The sequence below is a fragment of the Myotis nattereri genome (genome assembly GCF_964212035.1).
Source record: "Myotis nattereri genome assembly, chromosome: 7".
NCBI lineage: Eukaryota > Metazoa > Chordata > Mammalia > Chiroptera > Vespertilionidae > Myotis > Myotis nattereri.
This window is the reverse complement of record NC_138082.1, coordinates 34,008,140-34,026,208: the sequence shown is the minus strand read 5'-3', so window position 1 is coordinate 34,026,208 and position 18,069 is coordinate 34,008,140. Positions and strand designations below refer to the sequence as shown.

At 44.1% G+C, this 18,069-nt stretch overlaps 1 protein-coding gene across 1 annotated transcript in view; it reads left to right on the top strand.

Moving 5' to 3' along the window:
- The window catches only part of DRC11 (dynein regulatory complex subunit 11), a 114,730-nt gene that overhangs the window by 44,353 nt on the left and 52,308 nt on the right, over positions 1-18,069 (top strand). Inside the window, exons 7-8 of the mRNA XM_081095716.1 lie at positions 8,277-8,361; positions 17,471-17,590. Coding sequence (XP_080951842.1) covers positions 8,277-8,361; positions 17,471-17,590 — 205 coding nt within the window. The remainder of the gene's footprint in view (positions 1-8,276; positions 8,362-17,470; positions 17,591-18,069) is intronic.

The window sequence follows — 18,069 nt, the reverse complement described above, 5'->3', positions numbered from 1 at the left end:
CCCAGTCCGTCAAAAAATAGCATTGGCTCCACCTTTAAAATATGCCCAAACCCATCCACTTTGCAGACCCCCGTCTTCACTGACAGCTGGGTCAAGTTCAGCCTCACCCACCCTCGCCTGGACCCCAGTAGCCTCCTAACTCATCACCTTGCTCCGACCCTATTCTCAAAATCTGTTTTGATGTGATGGCCGGATATTCACCATCTGTTGCTGAGTAACACTATGACCATCAAGTTAGTGTCTTCACACAACCCCCACTGATGATGGCACAGTTCCCGTGGGCAGAAGCATGGGCACCGCTGAGCTGGGTGCTCTGCTCAGGGCCCCACCGGCTGCACCAGGTGCTGCCTGTGGTCGGGGGCTCCTCTGCTTCCACACTCGCGCAGCTCATAGGAGCATTCGGATTGGGGCCTCAGCTCCCTGCTGGCTGTTGGCCAGAGGGCACCCCAGCCCCTTCCCAGGTGGGCTGTCACTATGGCAGCTGGCCTCATCAAAGCCAGCAGGAGAGTCAGGGATCAGGTGGAAGTTACCACCGTATAGGACACACTCAGGGAAGGGGCAGCCCTTTGTCCTGCTGTGTTCCCCTCACCCCAGCACGGCGAGTCCGGGCTCACTGTCCTGTGGCCACGGACAGCTGGGCTCCCAGATGCTCCAGTCAGCTCAGGGACACCTGCCAGCTCAAGGCAGGAACTGGGACCCCGCCCCAGATGCCCCATCCACGGGAATCCCAGCTCTGGGGAGACTGGCCTCCATGGCTCTGCTCCCAGGACTGTCCCTCTCGGGGAGCTGGGAGAAGCAAGGCTGGAGGCTGCTTGCTCTCTGGCTCCGTCGTCATTTACTCCATCAGACGGTGCTTAGAGACTGCCAGTGGAACAAATCAGACCTCAAGTAACTGTTCCCAGAAATATAAATAGCTCAATGGTAGGAAAATGCAATATTTTATACATCAATAAAAGCAATATGACCTTTTTGGTTCATGCAGAAAAACCATTTGATAAAATACCCTCTTCTTATTTAAAAAACTTAAAAACAGAAAGACAAGGGTTGATTCTTAGCATAATAAACTACAACAGTACCCACCACCTAGTAGACATTCAATAAATATATTTTAAATGAGTGAATGAATGAATGAATGAATGAAACATTTATTTTTTAAAACAAAAGAGAGCTACATACTTAATGAGGAAATACTAGATTCCTTCCCATGAAAGAAAAGAACAATATGAATGGGCTTTGCCCCTGATAACAGTTAGTGCCATAATATAAATTATTGTTAAAATATTGACATTTTAACAAATAAGAGGAATAAATATTTTTAAGTGTTCAAAAATGTTTTTTAAATCAATGATAGAATTACTATGAAAGAGAAACACATGAACCCGTACAAAGCCTATAAATGTTAATAGGAAGGAGAGACGAACTTCTTCAATAGCTGGCAGGCCCTGCCGAGTTTCCGGTTAAAGGGGAAGATGACACGTCTGCTCTGGGTAATTTATAGAGAGAACACAGTTTCAATTAAAATCCCAACAGGATTAGTTATTGAATTTGAAAACATAGTTATTAAAGTCATTGGGATTAAAAGAAAAACAATAAGGAAGGACAAATGGCACTGTATTTTCAAGTATATTATAAAGAAAAATGAGGCGGATGCATGATACTAATGTACAGGCACACACATAGATCAGCGGAACAAAGCAGAGAGCCCAGGACCTGACAACAGAGATGGAAACCGACGGCGCGTGATAAATTAAGGAAAACAGTAATAAGGGTGGAAAAAATATGGTTGCAGTAAGTAGGTTGCTTAATTGTTAAAGCCCACGGGTAGTCGAAAGCAGAATGGAGAGTATACCCCCCCCCCCGGAGGAAGGTCAGAATTTTCCAACTGTAGAAAAAAAAAAATTTCTAAGAAAGATACAAGAAGACATAAAAGGAACTGGATGCACAGAAATTCAAGGTTCCAGAGCCGTCGGCCTGGAGAGGGGGACGACCCCAGCACCTAGGAGACTGGTTCTCCGCCAGGGATGTGCCTGGGGCTCCTGGGGCTCTGTCTTCTACAATATTGCAGAAGCCATCTGGACTTGAGAGAGCAGCGCCATTTCGTTTTGAAAAATGTTAAGCAGAGTCTAAAATTTTCTAGATTATAAAGTCCATCTTCAGTGTTCATATTCAAATGTTTCTAAATACTTCTTAGGGAATAGATTTAATGAGTAACTTCAAGTCCAGGGGTCCCCAAAGGTGTGGACGGAGTCGGCGAAGAAGGAATGACACAGAGACAGCGTTCTGTTCCCAAAGGCTGAATTCTTGCTTCAAAAAGATGTGATCCCCTGAGATGTGCTGGCACTGGCCTGTGGGTGACTAAATGCAGACTGAACTCAGGATACTGATACTTCCACAGACTTGCCAGGCTCCACACCCAGTCCTCAAACCTGGTGTTCTTGTGTGGCTTTCACGGTCTTGCTTCTCCTTTCCTGTCTCGTTCTGTAGAAACCAGAGCCTTCACACGCACCCTCCAGTTATCGCCCTGCAGCCACGTGGCAGGGCCCAGGTTCTACACCACCGGTCCCAGCAGCAGGCTCTGGCACCCAGTGAAGAGCCTGCATTGGCCTCGCCTGTTGGGGGGCATGAAGGCAGATAGAAGGCGGGCTGCACACTGCCTTTGTAAATCTGCAAAATGATGGAAGTTCAAAGATAATCAAATGGTTTTAGAATTAAGATTCAAAGAATAATGGAGGGAAAGCCATGATTTAAGTCGTGTATAGGCACAGAGGCAGCAGCACAGTTAACAATAATTTTGCAGAGGATTTTGTGTCAGCAGTTCAGTAGGCAAGATCCTTGTGTTTCTGAAAGCACTTTTCAAGCTGCAGAGGGACACAGCAGCAACCATCTGAAACAGGGGTGGGCAAACTTTTTGACTCGAGGGCCACAATGGGTTCTTAAACTGGACCGGAGGGCCGGAACAAAAGCATGGATGGAGTGTTTGTGTGAACTAATATAAATTCAAAGTAAACATCATTACATAAAAGGGTACGGTCTTTTTTTTTTTTAGTTTTATTCATTTCAAACGGGCCGGATCTGGCCCACGGGCCATAGTCTAGGCGTTCTGTCTGCCACCAGAACTACGATTCCCAGCATTCCTGGTGCTCCCCACACTCTGGGCTTCCGCTTCAGGTCCTGGGGCTGCCACCAGAACCACTATTCCCAGAATTCCTGGTGCTCCCCACGCTCTTGGTTTTCCCTTCCTGCTCTGTTTCCATGCCACGGCCTCCCACTCTGCCAAGTCCTCCAAGCCACCAGCTCTCCCTCTCTGCTCTCCGCCCGGGGGCTTTGGGGACATGGCTCCCTCAGTCACTGAGCCATGTCCCCCCAAGCCTCCAGCTCTCCTGCTCTGCTCTCCGCCCAGCAGCTTGGGGGAGTGACCGAGGGAGCCACGTCCCCCCAGGCTGCCGGCTCTCCCGCTCTGCTCTCCGCTAGCGCCTGTGTATGCAAATTAACCTGCCATCTTTGTTGGGTTAATTTGCACACTCACTCCTGATTGGCTGGTGAGCGTAGCAGAAGGATGGTCAATTTGCATGTTTCTCTTTTATTATATAGGATAGTCAGGGAAGACCTCGTGGATGCGATGACATTTGAGCAAGTGAAGGACACACTGGGTGTAGTATTTTACCTCTAAGAGTGAACTTCTCTCTGAGGAGGGGGTGCCCAGGGGTCCAGGTAGATGGAGGAGCAGCAGGAGCCAGGTGAGCAGAGAGGAGTGGGGGGAGGGGGGAGTTGAGCCAGGCACAGGGGAATACCACGTGGAGGCCATGGTCCCACATAATTTGAAGTCCTCAGTTACTTTCCTGAAAGTCCCCAGATGGACTGTCACCGGCAGGGATGCTGTCAGCCCCCAGCAGTCAGTGTCAGAAATACTGTGAGAGCCAAAATAATGTTTCTATTCGCTCATGTCTGAGAGTACGCGTCTCTCCCCGGAGGTCTCACACCTTCTCAGTGCGCTGTGCCCCGGGCACTGAAACACTCGTCAGCTGCAGCTTCCTTCCGGTGAGCAGTGAGGGATCAATTGTGTCTTAGTCCTGAGCACCCAGACTGCGAGGGGGAAGGCAGTGCCCCTGTCTTAACCAGAGCCCCCTCTCAGCCAGACCACACACTGAAAATGTGGGGTGACACCCAACAGCCAAGAAAATGCAAAAACTGTTTTCTCTTCACATCCTCCAAGTGACCAAGTCACAGGGACAGAGTCCCATCCAGGGCGAAGCCAGGGTGCCCTCAGCATGTCACCAAGCAGGGCGCCGCTGCTGTGGGGGAGTTCCCCTTGCCACGGAGGGACAGACTGGAGTGGTATGAGCACAAGAAATGCTGTGTGTGAGAGTGTGTGTGTGTCCGTGTGCCTGAGCACAAGGTGAAGAGCTATCAGTTTACACTGTTATTTTCTGGATATGAATTTTAAAATTTATCTTTTAAATGTGTGCCCTGCAGCAGTTTTTACATTCTTTCAAGATAAGACTAATTCAATTTCAGATTATTAATTGTTTAAACTATTATAACTAAGAAGAAACAGGTATCTTTACTTACCTATTAAAGTAAATATATTTAATATTACTTTTGAAAAAAGTAATGTATGTTATTAAGTCTTACTGTGACTTAATATGCGTCTTTGTGACTATTGGTGTGGGACAAAGTTGAGAATTCTACTGTAAAACTGGAACATGTAAATTCTTTTAGTTTTTAGTTTATATAAACGGTTACATCTACTATGATGTAACCATTCGAGCTTTAAATGTGGAAATAAAATTGTACAGTGGAGTTGCTTGTAAAGGTGGCATCAACAGAATCAGGGCACTGGGTATGAAGAAGAGAGTGCTCTTGTTTGTAGGCTCCGTGCAATCCGAGTTTTTAACCAGGAACCGGCTGGGCCAAGTGATTTACAGATCGAGACAAAACATGGTCAGGCAAGTTAAGGAGGCTTGAGCTATGAATCTTGTGGACAAGTAGTGTCTGCGGTCAAGCATGTGCATCAGCCAAATATTGCGCCATGTGATGTGGAATGTGAGCTGCGTGAGGGCAAGGTCAGCATCTTTTAATGTTCAATCGCTGTCTCCCCCATTGCATCTAGAATCGAGTTGGTACTAACCAGATATTTGTTGATTGACTACACAAATAAATGCATTAATGAAAAATGGGTGGGTGGGTGAATGGGTGGAGGATGGATGGATGGGTGGGTGGATGGATAAATGGATGGATGGGTGGGTAAGTGGATGAGTGGATGGATGGATAGATGGGTGGATGGGTGGATGCTGGGTGAGTGTGTGAAGACACCCAAGTAGCTGTGATGATGGTAGCTCAATAGACAGAATGTCACACACACTGTGTGATCACCCACCATCCTCAGTGTTAGTGCATTTGTCCAGAGACTGCCCCCCCACACACACACACACACTGCATTGTGTTTAGACACTGAGTAACTGAGTCACATTCCCACAAAATGAGCCCAACAGTAAAGATTCAAGAGATCTGAGCCGTTTCGTCCAGACAATGACATAACTGTCTTAAAATGTTTGACTAGCAATTATGTGGAAGAGAAAGAATCAAATTCTGTGTGTCCCCAGAAGGTCAAACAAGAAGCCAGGAGTCAGGTTGCAGTTGGCTCAGTGTCAGAAAGGACTTCGTAACAGCGGAGGGCTGGAAATGGAGGGGCTGCCTGGGGGAGAGGGAGCCGACCGCCATGGGGGCATCTGAGCAGTGGCTCGGGGAGACATTCTAGAGCAGCGGTTCTTAAAGTGGGTGACCTCTGAGGTCTCCAAGATCTTCTCAGGATCTAAAAGTCAAACTCTTTCCATATGACTTATTTGCAATGGTTCCTGACATTCCCACCAAAGCACACTGGTGGGGGGAGCAGCAGGGAGCAGGCAGAGACCCCCATTGTGGTCACCACGGTCCTCCTCGTTACCTACCGGCCTTGGAAATGGTTTCGTTTAACGACCCCGGCGGGTGCAGTAAGGGATAACTCAGTTATTGAGACTTGACCCTTGAATACACAGCTTTTTAATATTCTGTGAGATAGAGCCAGGAGCGCCCAGAAATGCCTTCCACTGCACACCAAGTGTGACCACCGTCACAAGCTGAGAGCTAGCCACTTTTTACGGGACGTCCCTGTTATTTAAAAAACAACTGATGAACTCTGGTGATTCAGAGTTGAGTTTGGGGGAGAGATTTCCCTCAAAAATGAACCAAATGAGCCTAACAGAAAACAACCCAGGGTATCTGTGGCCAACAGTAAAATTTGAGCTTTCTAGAGAAAATTGAAAATTTCAAAACCCTATAGGACCTCCATGAGTTTGAGAGCTTCCCATTACTTAGCCTTTTTGTTAGAAGGTTGTTAATGAATGTGATTTTGATGAGAGGAAATGTATCGACATTGGGAAGATCTGCATAATGCAGTGAACCCAGTGACCAAGACCTGATGTTACAAAACTGTGCGTGGGCAAAAGACATATCCAGCACTCAAGATGGGCAGATGGATTTTCACGTGATGGAGAAGGCCAGTTCACTGATGTGGTTTCAGATTCCACATCACAGCCAACCTTTAGGAAGCTACCACTTGTTGAGTCATATAGAATCAAAAGTGGAGTATTCTGTTACCTAAAAGGCTATTAATATTGTCCTCTCTTGCTCTGGCCAGTGTGCTCAGTGGTTAGAGTGTCGCCCCAGGCACTATACGGTCTTAGGTTCAATTCCCAGTCGAGGGAACGTACCTGGGTTGCAGGTTCATTCCCCGGCCCCTGTGGGGGCGCATGTAGGAGGCAGCCAATCAATATGTCTCTCTCATATCAATATTTTGTCTCTCTCCCTCCCGCCCACTCTATCTAAAAATCAATGGGAAAATAATCCTCAGGTGAGGATTAACACAAAAAAATCGCTCTTTCTTTTCCAATTATGCATGTACATGAGGCCAGGTTTTCTTACTAAGCTTCAACCAAAACAACGTATGGCAATAGATTCAACATAGGAGCAGATAGGAGCATCCAGCTATTCCATTAAGCCAAACCTTAAAGTGACTTCAAAGACACAAATCAGTCACATTCTTCTTACTAAACTTTTTCATTGGGGAAATATGTTATTTTTTAAAAATGCCATTTATGTTAACATATAACAGGTTTATTATTGTAATTTTTAAATTAATTAAAAATACATATTTTAGAAATGTCTCCGTTTTACTATAAAATTCGGTAAATATCAATAGCAATAACACATTTTCAGAAAGCTCTTCGGGATACTGAAAAGTTGTTTGAGTGTAAAGGGGCCCTGGCTAGTATCTCTCAGTGGTTAGAGCATCGGCCTGTGCACCGAAGGGATGCAGGTTCGATTCCCAGTCAAGGGCATGTACCCGGGTTGCGGGTTTGCTCCCACCTCTGGTCCAGGCACATGCAGGAGGCAACCAATCGATGAGTCTCATATTGATTTTTTCTCTCTCTTTACCCCTCTCCCTCCCTCCCACTCTCTCTGAAAAGCAATGGAAAAAAATACCCTCTGATGAGGATTAACAACAAAAAAAGAATGTAAAGGGTTCCTAGGGCCAAAAGTCTGAGAACCACTGCTATAGAGTCATTTTAAACATGGTTGTCTCCTCGGACCCTTGGGTTCTATACTGATGGAACTAATTGGGCCATCTTCTCTTTCTATATGCTGAGTAAACATAACATTTGTGTCAGAGTATTAACTACACATTCCTTCTGAAATTCCTCAACATTAAATTACAAAGCCTGCTTTTCAAAATGTAGGAAATTATATGGTTACAGCAAAAGTAAATTACTACTTGGCACCCATAAAATATAGACCCTTAGACTTACTAAAGCCTAAAGCATGCGTGTGTATTTCATGCACTATTACTACATTTGTAACTGTGACACCTCCACCCTTCTGTTTAGTTTCAAACTCCTGTGTTTATCCTAAACTTTAAACAGGAAGAAATGATTTGTGCTTCTGTCTTGATTCTTAACTCAAGCACAGAGTAGCTCAATAATTTAAAGGGGGAAAAAAGAAAACGAAGCATCCAGTCTGCCTGAGAGAGAGAGTAACAACTCCTGCAGGAGGGAAGCCGCTCCTGCGGGTCCCAGACCCTCCTGCTCCTGCGAGACCTCGGGTCTGGCCCCGGATGGTCAGGGCAGCCCCGTCTGAATAACTAGCACTTATTTAAATGAGCATCAGCAGAGCCAGCTAAGGGGGAAAATGACAGAGGACTGCGATCCTTTCTATTAAATTTGCCTTTTCTTCCTCCTCAGGAACTTAACTGGCGCCTTCCCCGAATACCCTAAAGCAGAAGAAGGAGGTTCCGCTATCATTTTTTCAAACAAGACCCCACAACAGGTACAAATATTCTGAAAAATAAAATGTAAATGTACCGTGATTTTATTTCCTTAAATTTGGAGTTGCTGGTTTGTCGTTATTAGGTCTTGGTTACTTTTATTTATTTATTTTTACTATGTTTTTTTAAATTTATTTCAGAGAGGAAGGGAAAGGGAGGGAGAGATAGAAACATCAATGATGAGAGAGAATCATGGATCAACTGCCTCCTGTATGCCCCGTACTGGGGATTGAGCCTGAAACCTGGAATGTGCCATGACCGGGAATCGAACCATGACCTCCTGGTTCATGGGTTGATAGTCATCCACTGAGCCACATCAGCCAGGCAGATCTTGGTTATTTTTCAACTTTGTTGCACGTCAATTGTCACAATAAGACTTAATAACGTACATTTTTCATGGTACTTTTTGCAAAAGTAATTTTAAATATGTTTAATAGATAAGTGAAGATATTTAGTTCATACCCAGTCTCCTGACTCTTTTGATGCCCCCTTTACAAGCAACTCCACTGCAAAGATGGAACATGTAAATGACTAGGTCTGCCATGAGGTCACCAATGCACGTACTTTGCAATTTACCTCAGAATGAACTAACCTTCCTCCCTCTTGCCTTTGAACGAGATGCAACAACACATGGTGCTCAAATTAGTAAGTTCTGAGCGGCTTGATTTCAGGAGCCCTTTCTGTGCATGTCCCTGCTCACCTCTCTCGTCTCCTGCTCCATCATCACCACAGTCACTACCACACCCCCTCACCTTCCTCCTCACCCTCAGGCTGCTGCGCCTGAAATACCCTTGTCCATGTCAGGCCCCTCCTCCCTCCACGGCGCCTGTCCACCCACCTTCCTTCTCAGGTCCTTCTCACCCATCCAGACTCCACTGTTTGCCACATCGATGTTCTTCCAGAGAAGTGCTATTTGGTCATCTCCCTGGCATCTGACTAAACTGACGTGGAAAGTTAGTCTTAGAAATGCCTTAATAAACTAGAGATAGGGAAATGTCCTTACTCTCAGAGCATCATAGAAACCAAGAGAAGACTTGCATGATTCTCATCAGGGAAGCTTTAGAGGCATTGCCCTCAAAAGGAAAACTCAGGGAAAGAAATGGTTTCTGTAAGAAGTGTTAATTAATATTTTTCTGTAAGTTCTTACTACCTAATGCAGTAGGATAAAAAAAAAGAGTTATAACTATTTTAGAGTGATAATTTTATCATTATTTTTACATTATCTGATCATCTTCCTAGAAAACACAATAAACTTAAAAATTGTATTAACATATTATACAAAATGATATTTATAAAAACTATACTGAAGAAATTAAAAGAAGACTTGAAGCTATAGACTGGTAAATTATTTCCCTGGAAAGACTCAATAAAGTACAAGTACACATTATCCTTTGACTGTTCTATACAGTCAATGCAATGCCAAGCAAATCAAAACAATTTTATTGACAAAATTATTCTCCAGTTTACATGGAAGAATAAATACGTGAAAATGTGTGAAAATGGCTATAACCACAGGGAACTTGCCCCACTTGATATAAATCAAATTATAAACATAAAGTAATTAAAATATCACAGTAATGGGAAAAGAATAGACTGATAACATGTGACGATAATTATCTCTCATATATAGAGTTCTTAGAAAGTATTGAGAAAAATCTGACCACCTCAGTAGAAAAGACGACAAAGAATACAAACAGAAATTTAATAGCAGAAATTTTACAAGCCACTAACAAAGAAATTTAAAAATGAAAATGGTTCTGTATCTTTTTCACATATGAGATTGGTAAAAATTTGAAATCATGATAATAACTGAAGTTTCTAAGCATGTGAGGGAAAAAAACACTCCCATACATTGCTGCTGGATACATAAATGAGCATAACATTTTTTATGGGAAATGGACTAAGTAAATATCAAAAATTTTAATCTATATATCCTTTGATCCATAAATATTATTGAAGAAATTGATACTAAGGAAATAATAAGACACACTTCCATGGATCAACAAATTTTTTCCATAAAGGGACAAAAGTAGTAAATATTTGAGTCTATGGAACCTACATTCTCTACTACAACTACTCAACTTTGCCATGATAGTATGAAAGCAAAAACGGACAGTATGTGAATGAATGGACATGTCTGTGCTCCAATAAAACTTTATTTATAAACATGTGCATCAGGCCAGATTTGGCCCAGTCAGTGTAATGCACTGATCCCTGCCACAGACATTGAAAAAGCTGTTCATGTTTGCCTTGTTTATGGCATTGCCAAAGCAGGAAGTGGGCTACTGGTTTTCAGTAGGGACTGTGCAGCTGTGGAGGGCTCTGGTCATCTTGTCTGTCCTCTGTGCACCCCTGCAGGAGCTCTCAGAGTCCAGCACACAGGTCTCCCCCACTTCCCTGTCAAAGCCAACTCAGCTTCCAGAGCCTTCCCTCCACCCCCAGAGGACTCCCGTCTTTCTCCTCTGAACTCCGTGGACACTTATTACCCACCCCCTTATTTGGCAGGTCACCAAGCCCTACCTGAGTGACTGTGGTCTGGACTGGTGTTATTTCACTCGTTATGGTTAGGTCTTGTCCCTCCAGCTAAATCATCAGGCACAGGTCCTGTCTTGAAAGCCCATGGCAAGCAGCCAAACACGTTGCATGTTAGTTTAGAAAGGTAACAATTATAGGATTAAGAATGTCAGTGGAATGTCTAAATTGTACCGGGGAAACATCTAAAAGTAGAGTTAACATCGAGTCAAACTGAAAACAAGAGAGAACTGAGGATGCCTGGTTAATAATTGAAATAACACAGAGGGACCGCAGAGCAGACGACGGAGGCGTCGGGCTGGTGTGGTGACGTCACGGCCCCCGTATGCGAGGTCTGCAGCCTGAGGCAAGCTAGTCCCCTTACATCTCGGTTTTCTCATCTGCACAAGGACACCCACGCCGTGTCTCCCTCCTGGGTCTGATGCACTGATTAGAGGGGATGATACTTGTACTGAACACAGAACTGGGCACGCAGAAAGCTTTCGGGAAGCTTTAGCAGTTGTTACAAATGTTAGTTGTAGCAGGATGAAGAGGTAGACCGAGCCTCATCATTCTAATGATGCATGTAGTCAAGTTTATATTTGTAAAAAATAAAAACAGTACAAATACTTTTTAATGAAAAGAGCATAATCACATTGATACTAAGCCCCCAAAAGATTGAGTACAAATCGAACCACAGATCAGTCTTCCTTATGAGTATTAGTGCAAAAATTTCAACTGAAATATCAGCAAACTAAAACCCAGCAGCACCTTAAATAAGCAACACACCGCAATCAAGCAAGCACGGTTATTCCAGAATGTAAGAATGGTTCAATCTCAGGATGTATGTGAATACACGGTGTCATATAAAGAGAGCCAAACATGGAAACCATAAGCTCATCACGGTGGATGCTGACAGGTCATTTGGCAAATTCAACATCCATTCCTGATATTAAAAAATAAAACAAAACAATGAGAATATACGGATACTTCTTTATCATGACAAAATATTTCCATCTTAGTTCAAAAGCCAATGTCGCCGAAACCGGTTTGGCTCAGTGGATAGAGCGTCGGCCTGCGGACTGAAAGGTCCCAGGTTCGATTCCGGTCAAGGGCATGTACCTGGGTTGCAGGCATATCCCCAGTGGGAGATGTGCAGGAGGCAGCTGATCGATGTTTCTCGCTCATCGATGTTTCTCTCTATCTCTCTCCCTTCCTCTCTGTAAAAAATCAATAAAATATATTTAAAAAAAAGCCAATGTCATGCTTAGTGAAATTCACTAGAAACATTTCCACTAATGTCAGGAAAAATACAAGGGTGGCCTTTGTCATCATTCTCCCATCTGATCTATGGGTTACTGACAGACAAAAAAAAAAAAAAAAAAGAACATAGAGATGTAGAGATTGGAATAAAAGAGGCAAAATGATCACCCTTTGAACATGTGTTCTATACTTACAAAAGCAAAGAGAATGAACTGAAAAACTACTTTAACATATATGAGATATCAGATGAGGGAGTTACAAAATTAATGTACAGAAAGCAGTAGCTTTTGTGGGTACTGCTAGATAGGAAATATGATAAAAGGGCCCATTTACAATAGCAACAACACAAACATAAAATACCCAGGAGTAAACTTAAATATGTGTTTATGTGAGGAAGAGTTTAAAATATTCTGAGGGATGCAAACAAAAAGATGGGAAAGCATACAGTGTCCTTAGGTAGAAATACTCAACATCATAAATACTTCAGCTCTCCCCAGCATCATCTATAAATGTCATTGACCCAATAAAAATACCAGGAGCATTATGTTGGAGCATGGGTGGGAGGGGATACAGGGAGTGTGACCAACCCAATTCTAAACTTCAGGTAGAAAGTAAATAACCAAGAACAACTAGTAAAATTCAGAAAATAAAGTGTAATGAGGAGTAATGAGCCCTGCTGTGTATGAAAACATGTCATTAGAGGACCATTGGTATAAGCAGATGACTAGAAAGACACATCAGAGGAAAAGAATGGAAACTCAAGAAATATACCCAAGTACATATTTAAAGATAGTTATATAATAAATGTGGCACCTCACCTTTCTTGTATAAGGGAAAAAAAAAGACCATTCTTTATAATAAAAGACTAATATGCAAATTGTCCCCTCGACCAGAAGTTTGACCAGAAGGTGGGGCCAGCTGGCCAACCTCCTGAGTCCCCTTCCCCCGGCAGGCCCAGCCCAATCAGTCCCAATCCAGGGCGGGCCAGCCAGACCCCACCTGTGCATGAATTCATGCACCGGACCTCTAGTTTAATATATGGTATTAGAATAACCAGGTTGTCATCTAAAAAAGAAGAATATTAAATCATCTCTTTATCCCAGAATGGTTTCAAATGGATCAAAGATTTAAATGTCACACAAAACAAAAATACAAAAGGACTTGAAGAAGCCAAGGAAGAAATATGTCATAACCTCATGGTGAGAAAGACCTTCTACTGCTGTTGAACAATCCCAGGGTCATAGAAGAAAAAATGATAAATTCAACTACACACAAAAAATAGTTTTAACCTGCATGGCAGAACCAACCCCAAGTCAAGTCAAATGGCAGAGGACTCACTAGGAGGATTATTTGTAGTAAGTATCATAGAGAGAGATGATTTTTCTAATATATAAAGAACTCCCATGGCTCTATAAGAACATGAATAATCCAACATAAAAAACAGCCAAGAGATATGAACAAACAGTTCTCAGAACAGAAAACTAAATGGATTTGAAACATAATAAAAGGTATTCAGCATATGAAAAGATAATCACCCTCACACATATAAGAGAAATGCAAATTAAAGCTACACTGCAGACAAAATTGATCAATTGAACCTCATCAGAATTCAAAACTTTTGCATTTCAAAAGACATTAAGAAAATGCAAAGACAAGAGCAGACTGGGAGAAGATATTTGAAAACAATCACCTGATAAAGGACTTGTAACCAGAATATACAAAGAACCCTTACACCTGTCAATGATGAGAAGATAAATAAGGCAATGGAAAACTTGGCAAAAGACTTGAATAGACAGTTCACAGCTAATAAACACATGAAAAGATGCTCAACATCACTAGTCATTAGGAAAACAAAATTCAAACCACAAAGAGATACCATTTTCTACCCACCAGGATGGCCATTATCAAAAAGATTCTTGCCTCCTGGAATAATTGCCACTGTCAGCAAATGTTGAGGATGTGAAGAAAAGGAAGCCCTCATACAGTGCTGAAGGGGATGTAAAATGTGGCAGCCACTTTGGAAAACCAGTTTGTCACTTTCTTAATAGTTAAGCATAAATTTACAAATGACCCAGAAGTTCCTCACTTAGGACTCTATCCAAAAGAAATGAAAATATATGTCTACACACACACACACAAAATTATACATGAACTAGAGGCCCGGTGCACGAATTCGGGCATGGGTGGGGTCCCTTGGCCTGGCTGGCGATCGAGGCCTATTGGGGGGCCAGCCGGCCGGGGGGAGGGGCCGCGGAAGATTGGCCAGCTGCCCCCCACCCCTGATTGGAGCCGATGGGGGGGCCGGCCAGCAGGGGGGAGAGGCCATGGGAAGTTGGCCAGCCTCGGAAAGTTGGCTGTGGGAGCTCACTGACCATGAGGGGGCAGCTCTTGCATTGAGTGTCTGCCACCTGGTGGTCAGTGCGTGTCATAAGACTGGTCAACCTGATGTTCGGTCGTAATGGTCGCTTAGGCTTTTATATGCTAGTATATAAATATTCATAGCAGCATTACTCACAAAAGCCAAAAATTGAAACAACTTAAATGTCTATCACCTGGTGAATGGAGAGGTGAAATGTGGTCAATCCATGCAATAGAGTATTAGCCATAAATAAAGGAACAAACATCTGGTACACACTGCAACATGGGTGACCTCAAAGACATGCTAAGTGAAGGAAGCCAGACCCTAAAGACTACATGTTCTATGATTTCATTTATATGATATGTCCAGAAACATTAAATCTGTAGAGGCAGAAAGTAGACTAATGCTGGCCCGGGACAGAGGAGAGGGGAGAGAAAAGGGATTAACAATGAATAGACACCAGGGAATCTTATTGGGATCTTGGAAATGTTCTAAACTTGATTTATGGAGATGGTTTCACAGCAAATATATGCTTATAGTACATGTACGTGTGTGTACATATGTGTGCATTTTGGAGGATTTTGCTATAGTTGAAGAGCATGAGCAAAATAAATTCAGTGTTGGTTTAAAAGATGGACCACCACAATCACATACCATTTTTCATGGACATGATTGGCAGACGATGTTAGTTGCTTTCTGTACATGGGTGTGTGCACACACACACGTTTTCATGTATCTATCTACCATGGCTCCGGAAGCATATCCAAGGTATGAGTTGGCTTTCTAAAGTGGATCTTGTTGGCTGGCTCACAGCACAGGAGGAAATGTTTCGCTACATGCTCTTTTGTTATTTTTGAATTCTGAGCCATGTAAATGTATTATCTATTCAAAAACTAAATGAAAAAACAACACAACTGATGAGGCTTTAGAAGATATGCTGGATTGTATGCTCCACACATAACGATTTCATCCTTTTTGCAACTGCTCACATTTTTATGTATTTTTAAAAGTCTTTGCATTTCTGAAAGTTTCTAAACTTCCAGGAACCAAAAACTGTCCATGCCCCACAGTGCTTCAGAATACAACACTCATGGGCAGCCATGATTTGGTTCTACGAGTTGAGGTGAACTCGATCCCCAAGGAAAACATTGCTATTTTGACAAGAGACTTTTAATCCTGTCCAAAGACACCCTTTTTATTACCAAAAAATACACACAACACATACGTCACCTCTCACCTCCCCAATGCCCTTCTCAGGGCCTCACCCCACCGCAGTCTCCTAGAATGCAAACTCACATGACTATAGTTTTGTTTAGGTTTTTTTTTAAGTCCAGATGGTGCCAGAATGGCTGCTCTGTTCATGATAAAGCTGCTTTTCATACTTTAAAAGGTGTGAATTAAGCTCGCAAGAGCAACATAAGTAATAAACATCAAAAATATAATACTAGAGTGGCAGTGTAGCTCAGTGGTTGAGTGTCCACCTATGAACAAGGGGATTAGGGTTCGATTCCCAGTCAGGGCACATGCCTGGGTTGTGGGCTCGATCTCCAGAGGGGGCGTGCAGGAGGCAGCGATCGGTGATTCTCTCTCATCATTGATGTTTCCATCTCTCTCCCCTGCTCCTTCTCCCTTTCTCTCTGAAGTCAATAAAAATATATTTTAAATACATATATATTACTAGAGAATAAACTGAGCATTTGGGTAAATACTAATAAGACATAATCAGGTGGCCTTGCTCCCAGGAGGATGGGTTAGCACAGCACGTTAGAGGGGAGGTGTCAGCCTTTGAAACCTATTCCTTTCCGTTTCTTTACGCTTAGACTACACATGCATGTATCCTGAAGCTGCAGAGTGTTATTCTTACTTAACTATGCACATGTCATACTATAGGATGAGTTTGCACATATCCTTTCTCGTCTCACCTCCTCTCTCCTACATGACGAAATGCATCCTGGTGAGCACCGGTTTAATCCCAGCTCAGCCGCTCACTAGCTGTGTGTCCTTGACCAGGTTACTGAACTCTGTGCCTTAGTTCCTTCATCAGTAAAATGGGTGATGACAGCGCCACCCAGGGCTGAGACGAGGAGTAAAGGAGTTAGTCGGTAGAGCGCGCAGAAGGGGGCCTGGCATATTGCCAGTGCTGTGGACGGACGTGTTAACTTCGTTTTAGAGCTGAGAAAACTGAGTCTCAGATCAGGTATGTTGCTCATCTCAGTCCCATGGCCAGTGATGAGCAGAGCCTGAGGGTCAAACAGGATGTGTGTCCTACGTATCATCCTCACCCTCCCAGCTCCCAGAGTCCGTAGCTCTCCGTCCCAGCGAGTGAGAGCTCCTCAGGCATCCGTTGTATTGGACTGAATTGTATGGCATGTTAGAAGCCTTTACTGATTCTTCGAAGACGCTGGTCCTGTGTGAACCAGGTACTACTTAACAAATATTTTAATTGTAGAGGAGTAAACGGGTTTGGTCACTGCAGGAAATACAAAGTAAACCACAGCTGGAAGAAACCAACTCTGAGAAGAGGCGCGTGATCATTTACGGGAACGTGATGCTGTTGCAAGAGCAGCTGTCACCATCGGAGCCCCTGCAAGAAACAAGGCGTCCCCAACTGGGATTGGGGGAAGAGGTGTGGCCAGGCCTGGCACTGAGGCTGTGGCTCGTGGCTCGGGTGTGGAGGAAGCCTCGATCCCCTCGTGTCATGGAGCCGCTCAGAGTTGAGCAGCACTGTCTTGGGGAGGAGCTGGGCTCAGAACGCCCGACCTCTCTCCATCTGCCCTCAGAGGCCCGACTGCTGCCTCCCACTGATGATCCCGCCCAGAGGCAGGCGAGAGCCCTGTGATGTCCCAGGAGGAGCCAGCCACCCGTTCCAGAGCGGGCAGAGACCCGAGACTGACCAGCAAACACTTCCATCCAGACAAGAAAACGTCCTCCTCGTGATAGGTCCATTAAAATGCTACCATTGTTTTCTTTTTTACCAGGTTATTCAAGATATTATTGCAAACCAAGAAGAGGAGGAAAAAAGAAGGAAGGAGAAGAAAAGAGAAAAAAAGCCAGTCAAAAAAGTTAAGGAAAAGAAGGCACCAAAAGAAAAAAGTAAGGTAAGGAATTTGGAATTTTAGAAAGTTGAGTTTTTTGCTCTTTTGCTTTGACTCCATGGGATCATCTCAGGTCTGCTGAGATGGCAGTCAGTCCTTTCCGAGGAAATCACGCTGTCAGCCAGCGGTTTTCCCCCTTTGTTTAGGCTGATCGACAGTGGGTTGCCATCCTTTCGATGCTGAGGGGGGCCCCCTGGGCGTCCCCTTCCAGACCCAGGCACTCCGTCCCCAACTGCCCAGAATGTTCTGACCTCCGGATCGAAGGGAGCTGATCCACCTGAGGTTACCATCCCCCACCCCCAGGGCAGCTGCATCCAAGGACAGTCACGTTAGAGTACCAAGGCCCAGCCCCTCACCTCCCTGGGGCCACTCCAAAGGGCTCTCCCAGTTCCTGGCTCTCTGTGGGGTCAGCGGAGAGCTCCTTGTAATTGTGTAACCGTCAGCTTCTCCCTGGGCCCCGAGCCGCTGCTCCCTCCCCGCAT